This window comes from Camelus ferus, chromosome 22, assembly GCF_009834535.1.
Source record: "Camelus ferus isolate YT-003-E chromosome 22, BCGSAC_Cfer_1.0, whole genome shotgun sequence".
Classification (NCBI taxonomy): Eukaryota; Metazoa; Chordata; class Mammalia; order Artiodactyla; family Camelidae; genus Camelus; species Camelus ferus.
The window spans coordinates 14,094,112-14,107,025 of NC_045717.1; the positions used below are offsets into that span (position 1 = coordinate 14,094,112).

Here is a 12,914-nt window from a genome sequence, read left to right on the forward strand (position 1 = left end):
GAGGTAATTTTCAATTTTGTTTAACAGGTGTATCAAAATTGGAGTGAGCAAACATTGTGGGATCTCTATGCGTCTTGATACATAAAGGGAGAAAGCAACGAGCAAACATACTGGTCCTCTGTTCTCCTGGGCCCATGTGGGAGCGGAGATGTGTAATCCACCATTGCCCTTTCTGTTGATACCAGGCCTGGCTTTACAATCTTTCCCAACAAAGGGCTCCAGGCAACCACTGCCAATTTATTCAAAGTTTGCGCCCCAATGAAATCTATTTGTAACTCCTGATAAAATAGATTTTTCTTTTTTTAACGATGAAAAAGATTATCAAAATCTTCAAAGTCAACAACATCACTTACTGCAATTCTGCATTCTCTGTAAGTCTCCCAATTAATTGATATTGCAATCAGAAAGGCGACTGGTGAGAGGAGTTACAGAACATCAAATGAGCATTACTTACAACTGGAGAATTCCAAGGGGCAGGAGTGTTCATCCATTGGAAAATTATGCAACTGTAATTGGCACTCAGCATCAATCGTCAACCTAAACAGGAAGATATGAAACATAAACAGAGATTTTAGACAGTTTAAAAAAACGTACACTAGCACATTTTCTAATGACCATTCAGTTTCATTCCCGGAGAGTATATCACCCATTCTTACTGATAACCCAAGGTGATCCTCACTGAAGAAATCCACCAAGTCCACGAGAAAATTATTTAAGACTTAATGCAGTCCATTTATTTTCACAGACCAAACCATAGGATCTCACTGACCTCAACTTCATGTATTCAATATTCATGATCACCTAATTTTGAGGGCAAAGTAATTGCACAAATGAGATCGCTAAGAATGCTCTTAATGTACTTACTAGAACAAACTGTTTTAAGAACTTAAGCTCATTTGCTGTTTGCGTGTAAATGAATGCAGATAATTCTCCGATCTTATCTGCTAATTAAAGCAGAACCTTCTGTTTGTAAGTACTTGTTAGATGTTAGCTTTAAATTACTATATGTGAGTTTAAAAATACCTATGTTTCACAAATGGAGTGTTATGCATTCTTACAAAGGAACACTGTGAAACCATTGGATAGGATGTTACAGAGGAGACCAGTATCTTATGGCAATCAAGACATGTTAAATACGGATACAGAGACTTATTAAAAAAAAGTCTGCCAATGAGTCCCAATTTGTTTGCAGCTGGGGTGCTTACTGAGATCTTCTGGAATCCCAATATAGGCTGGGTTTCTAGGACAGAGAAAATATAAGTGAGTCCTAGATGTTTTGACCACCTTTGGGGAAGTATGAATATACTGTAAAGTTATAAAGGTGAGGGGTTGATGATTTTCCAAATTTTATATTTGTTAGCGACAGTTCTTACAATGTGCAGGTATCAATCTTAAAGCAATAAAAGTTATTTTAAAAACTTTTATTTTGAAAGATTTTACAGTTTAGCATCATTTTTAATTGGGGAGATTTTACTTTTCTATGGTATAATAGAGCAATTACTGATCTTAAAATGTAACTAATGATTCACTGACTCCTTAGTTGTCCCCATGGCACTGGCTAAGGTGAGTTTAGTGTTATTATGGCTTTACTGTACTTGAACTTGCCCAAAGTCACAAAGCTAGTGGCATAGCTGAGATCTGAACCCAAGATTACGCCTCCAAAGCTAAATAATTATATGCTCTTCCAAAGAAAAGATTAGTTTTATTCATAAGTGAAACTTCAATTAAATTTGATATTTTATTAGTATTTTTTCTCCAAATTAAACTGGAACTGTTAAAATTGAAAATAATGTAGACCGCAGATAGGTACATAGATATATGTCTATGCATATACATGCACATTCATAACTCATTATAGATAAGCCACAAGAATAAAATCATCTCTCTGTACAGATTAGCAACTCATTCAAATCTTGGATGAATCTCATGAGTGACATTTTTGAGGTGGTTTCCATAATTAAATATTGTATAGTGATTCTGCAAGTTAATAGAAATGGAAAACTGACTATAATATTAGAATGATAAAGGACTTAAGATAGTGTGACTTTACTTAGTACTTCAAACTAGACTGAGCTCTTATTTATCGGACAAACTTTGATTTCCACTGGATTATAATTCCAGTCACTACCTTACTTCTAATTTAATAAAAACCCATGATGAAGTCAAAATACGGGCAATGAATTTCTTTTGTAATCGTGGCCATTTTTCCTACTCACTGATAGAACTGATGGCAGAAAGGATTTGGATCCAGTTTAAAGTATATTTTGTATTTTGGATATCACATACAGCATGAAATATATGTCACAAGGGTATTTAACAGGAACCATTTTGAATTTCCAGGTTCCTGGATACTAAGATCTAGAAGAATTGTATTAGTCCTACCTATTACTGAAAATATATACAAATAATTTAAGTATCTCCTTTGCTTACATTTTTTTTTATTAGGCTCTATATTAAGCACTTCACATATCACCCCACTTAGTCCTTATTACAACTCTGTGAGATAAGAAACATTAACTCTATTTTATAGCAATTTTAAAAATGAAAGGTAAATGTTTGCTTAGTTGTAGTACCGGAGAGTATCTTGGGCAGGGGACATGTCGTGGTGTGGGGGTGTCTTCTTTGGCAATAAATCTTCACCAATTTTCACCTAATTCCTCTAAATGAAAATGTATCCAAGTAAAAATACCAAACTTCCTAACCAAATAAAAATTTGAGATTCTCCTAGCACCAAGACCCCTGCTACCAGACAGCTGCCCCCAGTGCTGTACGTCCCATGAGGAGCTGCCTCTCTTGCAGGAATCCTGGAGAACGGCTCTAATACAGACAGTCTGACATAGAGCTAATAAAGCCAGGTTTGCCTGATTCTTAAGTCTACGCAGTATTATGTTGATTTAATAATATGCTCTCACCAATGAGAAACTTAGATGTAAAAATATTTTAAATGCATGTAATCAGTAAGCGCTAATAAGATAATGGCATAAAGTAATTGAAGAAGAAAACCTGTCAAACGTTACTTAATATTTAAGTTCAGAATAGAAAAGAGGCCTCCTTCAAGTTTTCCCCCAAAATATCTCTTCCCAAAAGAGCAAAAAAAAAAAAAATTAAGTCAAACAGCCTATCACTGTAGTGGGTGCTGGGAGATGGAAGTCATTCTAGTTACTTGCCATTGTGCAGCTAGAAAGAAGGATGTACAGGAATTTCCACATCAGAAATCCTCCGTTAGCAGTGGTTTCCTTGGAGACGGAAACACTCCCAAACGTAAGAACCGGTGGTCCTAAGGATGACTGACTGTGGGGTTAGTGTCCATATTTTAAAGTAGCAGGACACACACAAAAGCCAAGATTGGTGTAAAGGCCAGGGGGTCTTAGGAATGCAAGGGAAATTCCGTGTCCCTGTGAGAAAGCAGAGTTCTCACATCGGCCATAAACGAGGTTTTACCTTTGTCTAGTCCTTTGAATAGGCTCATTGACAACAGAAAGAAAAGCTAATTGCATAGCATCTCGTACTATTTAGATCAAGCATGCCAGCTCTGACGCAGGCTTGACATCTTTTTTTCTTTTTGTTTTAAGAGACTATGATTTGCAAATATTAACTATCTATAAGATAGATAAACAACAAGTTTCTTTTGTAGAGCACAGGGAACTATATTCAATATCTTTTAGTAGCCTATAATGAAAAAAAGAATATGAAAACAAATATATGTATGTGTATGTCTGACTGAAACATTAGGCTGTACACCAGAAATTGACACATTGTAAACTGACTATAAACTTCAATAAAAAAAAAAAAAGATTTTACAAAAAGAGAGAGACGAAAATATAGTTGATCTTTGTTTCATCCCCAGCAATCACTTCTTTCCTTTTCCAAAAGAATACCTTAAGGTGTAGAGCACTCGACCATCATTCCAAATCCTCAGCATCCTATTGGGAGTGGTTATCCAGTGTGCGTCGGCCTTTTTGGAGTTTCTGAAGAAAGTGTCTGGAATCCAGATTTTCCCCACCATGTTGCTGTTCAATCGGAGGACTTTAATGGTGCTGTTAAATTTCAGACGTCGGTCATACCATGTTTGGGCAAAAAATATATCAATTGTATATTCCTGTTTTAAAGAAAAAGATGAAATGGAACATCTTTAATATAGCAGGACTGTATAATAGAGCATCTGTTTGGATTTATCATTTATGTTCTCATGGCTAATACAAAAAGCAAAGCTACTCTGGCTTCGAATAGTCCAAAAGGAAGCAAAAGCTTTGCTAAGGAGACTCACCCATCTTTCATAGACAAGACGATGATATTGTGAGAAAACAGACCTGTCTAAGTGATTCCTGGCAAAAGATCATCACCCTGATACAGCCGTTTGCATTCGGTATTTATAGAGCAGAGTTTCTCCTGTTATTCTGGGCCAGCTAACTCTCTGTTGTGAGGGCTGTCTTGTGTATTTTAGGATATTTGCTAAGTATTCCTAGCCTCTACCTACTGGGAACCAGTAGCACCAAACCCCACCCTCAATCGTGACAAGTAAAAGTATTCCCAGACAGCGCCAATTGTCTCTTGAGGAAATCAACCACCCACGTTCAGAATCACTGCTATAGAGTGAAAGAAAGTCCAGAAAACTCAAAACAGCCCTAACCTGGAGCTCTGGAGGCTCAGCTGCCTCACACACACACACACACAAAAGTGAGGCTCCTCCAGACTCTTCCTTGTCAGGTAGGGTGAGGACGGAAACAAAGGGGAAGACACATAAGGCGCTCTGTGCCGGGTCTGGCAGACAGCACACACCCAAAGCAAGGTAACTGTCTTTATGTTTTACTATTACAGTTGATGTCATTTTTTTTTCTAAACAAGAGGAAATGAACCAATTAAAAGAGAATCTTTATGACTGTACTAATCTCTATCACAAAGCGTATTCAGAAAATGCTATGATGATAAATGAGTGTAATGAATCCTCCCTGCACGTATTTAAGCTGCGAGTGACTGAGTTTCATCGAAGAGAAGAAAGTGTGATGTCATTTAGACCTGGAGTCAGAACACTCAAGATCTCATTTGGCTATCATATTTAGATATTACGTAGCATCATTTGATAACCTGATTTTAATCATATCTATAAATGAGAAAATTAAAGAACCCCCAGTGTTCGTAGGAGAGTCATCCACATTTCTTAGTCTGATCCCCTCAACCCACCACCGTTTATAATGAACACAGAAAAACAGGGAGATTATTTATTTGCCCAAGAAAAGCAGCCTGTCAGGATCAGACTAGAATCTTCTTTCTTTGCCTCATTTGCATTGTCCTGGATTACTTCCTTGTGCCTCCTGCCCCAGTATCTCACAGTAACCGACTACACTTCCACTGGGGCAGGTCATACCACCTTGTTTGCTGTTTAACTCCATACGTGCAGCCCCCACGTAATGAGAGCGGAAACTGTTCCATGAAATTCTTTTATCAACTAATTAGTGATGTGCCAGTAAACACAGTAACTCAGTAACTTCTAATCTACATTTGGCAAACACACACACACAAGCTTTAAGATTCTCTCAACTAGTATTTCATAAATTGATCTGGGGACAGTGGTTCTGGACACTAGTGTGCCTGAAATTCCAAGTCCTGTGGTTAAATAGACTACATATACAGCTGCCTGCTGCTGCTGCTTTATATCTTGCATCAGAATGCTAACTATTCTGAGAATTTTAATTGTGAAGAAGAAACATGCTGGCGTTTGTTAATGGGTCAACAAGCAGCTTACTTGCAAGGAGCATGCAGGTGTCAGTATCCTTTATTGAGCAGTAATGGAAGTTTCTCATCTGTCTCTCTGACTCAGCCCGGTGTCCTTACTGCTTGCTTGGTAAACACTATTTTAAAGTTATAATATCGCTATGCTATTCTATGTTAGGGTACATTATGCCATGTTATGTTACGTTACAGTATGTTCTACTGGACTCTGTTCTATTCTATATAGACTTCCGTCCAGTTTCTTATGTCAGATTTGAATAGAAAGCTTTATAGAAGAGCAAAGTTACATTTACTGTTACATCTAATGCACTATTTCCTCTGAGAAACAATTTTGATTTGAAACAAATCAATATTCTAAGATGTAGTAGAAAGCTAGGTTTCATTTTGTAGTAGGGAGTACCTACCAAGGAAGTAATGATTGTTGAATCTTAAAATTACAGCATTTTACACACGTTAGTTTTATACATATAGTTTTATACATACATGTAATTTTCATAACAATCACTAAAACTAATTATATTTATGTCACAAGAGAGAAAAAAAGATCTGAAAGATTCTCTCTCCCTTCCATTTTTTTTTTTGTTATTGTTGGAATATTCCTTGCTATTTCCATGATACCATATTCCCTCTCTAATATGCTAATAAGATCAACAAAAAGCATTAGAAACTTACCATGTTGATAGCGTTCACTGGACCAATGCTATTCACATACATGTCTGTGTGGATTAATGTTGGTTTCACTGCAAAGAGAAACAGAAATATGTGCATATGGAGAAGCATAATATTTTAACGTTTCAGTCCTTGTTATTTGAGAAAGAGATTTATTTTGCTACCTGAGAAGTGATTTACTCACAACTAATTTGGTGCTAGTGACTAATTCACTATATTTAAATAGCTGTTTGTTTTCAAATAAGTATTTCCTTGTAAGCAGGGAAACGTAATAGCTAAGCAGAGCAGAGATTTGATACTGATTATCTTTTTAAGACTATATAAAGATGACTAACTAAGAAAACACTGATCAGATTTTCTTCATCCTTCTCTCAGATATCCTGAATTTTATTATGTTTTCCTTCATGCTCTACAATCCATTCGGGTGCTATAACCTGACTTGGCCCATATGGAAAAAAATAACTACATAGCGACCTAGAAAACAATATGCATTAGAAACATGAAATAGACATAAAAAGCAACAAGGATTATGAACTGTTTTTGAAACACTGCTCCCTGTTGATTCCTTTTATGACCACTTCATCCTCATCCATCTCCAGCCAACACAAAAATCAATCTTCCTCAAGGATTTAATGAATTCTGTGACTCATCAAATAATATGAGGAAACCATATGGAAACCCAATACACACCTATTTGTCAAAGAGGACTGATATTAAAAATCATGTAGTGTTACATCTATGACCTAATGAATGTGCTCCATTTTCATTTAACATTTAATGAACAAGGATTCATAATACTCTGGGCTTCGATTCAGCAAGCACATTTCTCTCATCTTTATCCATTTTCCGTGAAGTGCCATGCTCTGATTCCCTCCAGTGGGTTGCATTCTCCACTCCTCCCTGCGTCTACACCCTGGCCTTCACATCCGTGAGGCTGCATCTCTGCCCCTGAACATTGAGACTGACCGTCTGACTTGCATTGGCTAATAATATATGGACAAAAGTGACTATGCTAGTTCTAATTCTAAGCATCAAGCCTTGTGAGCTTCTATTTTCTCTCTCCTTGCTACTGTCACAAGAAGGACATCCCCAGCTAGTCTGCTGGTCCCAGGAGTGGAATGAGAGCACAGCTTTCCTAAATGAGGGTCCCTAACCCAGCTGAGCTTAGATGAGATTTTGTGGTTGTTTGTTACAAAGCTATAGGTAAGCAGTATGTCTTTTCTTTACTATGATTTACTTGATTTTTTTTTAATCTTAAAAAATTTTTTTTTGTTGGAGGGTGGGTAATTAGGTTTTTATTTATTTACTTCTTTTTAACAGAGGTACTGGGGATTGAACCCAGGACCTCATGCATGCTAGGCATGGGTTCTACCACTGAACTACAGTGTCCCACCTTATTTTATTTTGTTGGGGATGGCTAATGAGGTTTTTGCTTATTTGCTTTTTTAAATGGAGGAACTGGGGATTGAATCCTGGTGATTTCTGATGTTGCTTCATAAAGAAGTTTAGACTATTTCCTTCTATAGTCTTTGTCTGTGATGTCTAGGAAAATTAAAATTTCTAGCTCTGATGCTCACTTGAACATCATCTTTCTTCATTTTGAACTTAATGTCCCTTTCTACTCCAAAGCCTAAATGCTATTTACACCTTCTTTATTTTAACAACATACAGTGGGAAGTATTATTTACACCCTTCTGGTTGTTGAAATGTGCTGGTGTTTCCTTCTGACGTGGCAGCCATGTTTGTCTCGGCGTAACCCACGTCACAAAAGGCCTTCACATACCTCCTATATCAGGTCGCAGTTTATTGTCATATCCTTCCAGAAGGTTGTTTAAGATGACAGTGACATCGCCCTCTGGAACTTTTGGAGTCAAGACCCATGTTTTGTTAGAAGCGTAATCTTCATAGTCATCATCAGATTTTTGGCTAGTGAGGCTAAGAAAACAAAAATATCAGGTCAAGAAACATGTCGACCCCACCTAAGTTGATGTTTACTCCCAGACCACTTCTCCCAAAAGGAGAAGTGAAACAGGATGGCAGAGGTGGATTCCAGTCAAAATTCTCAGCTGAGGGTTAGTCTAGCTAATTAAATTTGACTGAGGTACATTAAAATCTATTAAAATATACTCTTCAGTTTTCCAGAATGCTCTGTCCTCCCGTCTATAAATATACATGTTTTATCAGTTATTCTTGGCTTTTTGGTAGTTGGTGTTCTTCCTGGCCACCTGCCCAACTTCACAAAAGACTTACTAAAAAAAAAAAAATTCCTATTTTTGGGAAAGCCACACTTAAATGATCGTAATCCAGTCTAGGAGTTCAGGCATAACGTCTATTTCTTCCTCCTTTGAGAAGTTAACTTGCTCCAACCTATTAATGAAAGTAAGACACTGGTAATTAGATTCACTCCCACAAACCGACAGAGAAGTCTCTCTCCCCTCAATTGAACTACTAAGGAGGGCTCAGTCTTGCTGCCATTCCTTCCTCCAGGGTGTGTGTATGTGTATTTTTTTCCCCCCTCACTTGTGCTGAAAGGCAAGGGCGGTTCATTTATCTTTGATTGTTAAGAACCCTGTACTATGAAGAAAGATGTAGCTGCAGACTTTAAACCACTCTTTATTATAGCAAAAGTGCCCAAGCTGGAAACTCATACTAATCTAATGCTTGTACAGTCATAGAAGCGAAGTTACCTATTTTGAATGATGAAAAAGCAACAGAACATTCTGTGATTCAGTTTTCTATGCCAAAACCTGTCAAAAATCCCCACAACTGGACCAGAAGTTAAGGCTGATTTTGGCAGGATATTAGAATTTCCTACAGTTTGCCCCTTCCCTGCCCCAAGTTTCATATCCCTCCCCCAGATCCCTCCCATACACAGAAGGATTCTATTTTCCAGATCTAGGGGCAATACAAAACCTGGCAAAAACTGCCATTTTCATTTTTATCACTACTCAGTAAATATTGTTTACTTTTGCTATTTATGGTGAAATAAATAATTACAAACTTGAAATATAAACTTCTCATCACCATCCTCATTGAATTCAGTTTATTTTCTCAAAGATACAGTAAAAGTGAATCTTGTCAGAAATCAAATCAGTGCCTCCTGTCAGTGCCCTGAATAGATATGTGTATTCTCAAACCATATTTATCACCTTTCTTCAATTATACTCAATCATACTCAATCATCAAGATAGATGTATATGCATATATGTATATACATGTGTATGTATAGATAAGTAGACCTGTTGAGTAAATATCATAGAAGAAAGCTGATTATGTGATTGTGATTAATCTGGTTTGAGAATGAGGATGGGAGATGAAGTTTTAAAAGTAATCACTGGGATGGTTCAACTTAGTAAGCAAGTAATCTTTTTATTCCTTTAAAGCTTTAGAAATAGGAAACATAACGCCTGAGCCACACATTTGCAGAAAACCTAACATAGCCAGTCTTACATCTTGCACGTAAGTTAGCAAAAGACCTTAAAATTTTTTTCTGAATTTCACAGAGCACCCATAGAAGGTTTGTACAGTAGGATGGCCAAAGCTGCAACCAGCTCTCAGAGAGAAATACCTCAATGCAAGCAGAGACTAGATCTCGGCTAGGAAAATTCCTCTTAAGCCTCAATTCCTCATTTCTCTAGAGCACTGATGAACTCTATCTAATAGAGTTCTAATCCTATGACCTAAATCTTACTTGTTTAAGAAAACAGAAGTTCTGTGACAAAGAAATTTTCAAATCTCTCCAATAACTCATTGAGAAAAGAATGTAGCTGACCCACTGGGTTTCATCATCATATTTTATCACTGTTTAAACTGTTCATGCAAAGTGTCTTTTCAAAAAAGCTCTTCAACCTCTTCCTTCCTCTCCCCGCCTCTCTCACCCCTGCCTCTCTTCCTCCCTCCCTCCCTTCCTCAGACAAGTGCATCCTATTACAGTTTCTTTAAGGAAAGGGAGTATTTAAATCATTTGGTATGCTTGTTCATATCACCTCCCTATACTAACAAATAATCCAAGCACGATGGTGCCATATTATCATTGTTACTGTTTTCGGGCAGATTCTGAAGAAAAATACATTAATTGAAAAGATAAAAGATGCTTCTTAGCATTAGTACTACCTTCCAGAATTGCCCGAATAATTCTCTTAGTCATCAGCTATTAGAAGCCAAAACAATAATCAAATAGATTTCACATAACAAGGTCAGTGACAAGCAAAGTTCATAGCAATACAGGCCTTCCTCAAAGACCAAGAAAAATCTCAAACAACTTAACTTGCCAACTTAAAGAATTAGAGAATAAACAAAAACTAAAATCAGCAGAACAAAAGAAATAGTAAGATTGAAGGGGAAATAAATAAAATAAGAGATTTAAAAAAAGAAGAAAAGAAAGAAAGAAATCAGTCAAACCAAGAGCTGGTTTCTTGAAAGAGTAACCAAAATCACAAACCTCTGGTGAGGCTCACCAAGAAGAAAAGAGAGAGGATGCAAATAAAATAAGAAAGGAAAAAGGAGAAGTGATAACCAATACTACAAAAATATAAAAAACAATAGAACACTAGTAAACAACTTTATGCCAAAAAATTGGACAACCTAGATGAAATGGACACATTTTTAGAAACATACAGTCTACCAAAACTAAATCAAGAAGAAATAGATAATATGAACAGACCAATCACTAGAAGTGAAATAGAATCTGTAATAATAGTAACAACAACAACAACAACAACAACAACACAACAACAACAACAATTCCCTGCAAACACAAGTTCAGCACCAGATGGCTTCACTGGGAAATTCCACCAAACATGCAAGAACTTATACCAATCCTTTTCCAACTCTTCCAAAAGACTGAAGAGAGGGGAACACTCCCAAACTCATTCTATGAAGCCACCCTCACTCTGATACCAAGACAAGACAAAGACACTACCAAAAAAGAAAATTACAGGCCAGTATCTCTGATGAATATAGATACAAAAATTCTCAACAAAATGTTAGCAAACAGAATCCAACAACACATAAGGATCATACACCATTATCAAGTCAATTCATCCCAGGGTCACAAGACTGGTTCAACATATGGAAATCAATCAGTGTGATACACCACATCAACAAGACAAAGGACAAAAAAAAAAAAAAATCCTCTCAATAGATGCAGTAAAAGTGCCTGATAACATTCAACACCCACTTATGATAAAGACTCACCAAAGTGGGTACAGAGGGGACATGTCTCAACATAATAAAAACTATAAATGACAAACCCACAGCCAACAGAGTGCTCAGCAGTGAAAAGCTGAAAGCCTTCCCATTAAAATCTGGAACAAGACAGAGATGTTCACTGTCACTCCTACTCAGCATAGTATTGCAAGCCCCTGCCACAGCAATCATACAAGAAATAAAAGGGACCCAAATTGCAAGAGAAGAGGTAAAACTGCCACTATATGAGGATGCATGATAGAATACATAGAAAACCCTAAAGACTATACACGAAAAATACTAGAGCTGAATAAACAAATTAAGCAAGGTGGCAGGATACAAGATTAACATACAAAAATCTGTTGCATTTCTTTACACTAACAATGAAATTTCAGAAAGAAAAAGTGAAAAAAAAATCCTTTTAAAATTGCATCAAAAAAATAAAACACTTAGGATTAAACCTGACCAAGATGGTAAAAGACTTATATGCTGAGAACTATAAAACAACGATAAAGGAAATTACAGGTGAATTAAAGAAATAGAACGATATCCCAGCTCATGGGTTGGAAGAATTAATATTGATAAAATAACCATGCTACTCAAAGCAATCTACAGATTTAATGCAATCCCTATCAAACCAGCCAGGACATTTTTCACAGAACTAGAACAAATTATCCTAAAATTTATATGGAATCACAAAAGACCCAGAATCACCAAAGCAATACTGAAGAAAAAGAACAAAGCTGGAGTCATAACCCTCCCAGACTTCAGACAATACTACAGAGCTATAGTAATCAAAACAGCATGGTATTGGCACAAAAACAGACATATGGATCAATGGAACAGAATAGAGAGCCCAGAAATAAACCCATACACCCAGGGTCAATTGATCTTTGACAAAGGACAAAAGAATATACAATGGAGAAAAGAGAGTCTCTTCAGCAAATGATGTTGGGAAAGCTGGACAGCTGCATGTAAATCAATGAAGTTAGAACACTCCCTCACTCCATATACAAAAATAAACTCAAAATGGCTTAAAGACTTAAACATAAGACAGGACACCATCAATCTCCTAGAAGCAAACATAGGCAAAATATTCTCTGACATAAATTGTAGCAATGTTTTCCTAGATCAGTCTACTAAAGCAATAGAAATAAAAGCAAAAATAAACAAATGGAACTTAATTAAACTTAATAAGCTTTTGCACATAAAGGAAATCATAAACAAAACAAAAAGAAAACCTATGAACTAAGAGAAAATATTTGCAAAAGATGCAACTGACAGAGGCTTAATTTCCAGAATATACAAACAGGTCATACAACTCAAAA

The 12,914-nt window shown here is 36.5% G+C and overlaps 1 protein-coding gene across 2 annotated transcripts in view; it reads right to left on the reverse strand.

Annotated features, from left to right (window-relative positions):
- Positions 1-12,914, reverse strand: part of GABRG2 (gamma-aminobutyric acid type A receptor subunit gamma2) — a 95,971-nt gene that overhangs the window by 56,358 nt on the left and 26,699 nt on the right. For both annotated transcript variants that reach the window (XM_032465139.1, XM_006194945.3), the window contains exons 2-5: positions 8,183-8,334; positions 6,403-6,470; positions 3,879-4,099; positions 455-537 (exon numbers count right to left, since the gene is read on the reverse strand). In XM_032465139.1, the coding sequence (XP_032321030.1) occupies positions 455-537; positions 3,879-4,099; positions 6,403-6,444 (346 nt within the window). In that variant the 5' untranslated portion in view covers positions 6,445-6,470; positions 8,183-8,334. The remainder of the gene's footprint in view (positions 1-454; positions 538-3,878; positions 4,100-6,402; positions 6,471-8,182; positions 8,335-12,914) is intronic.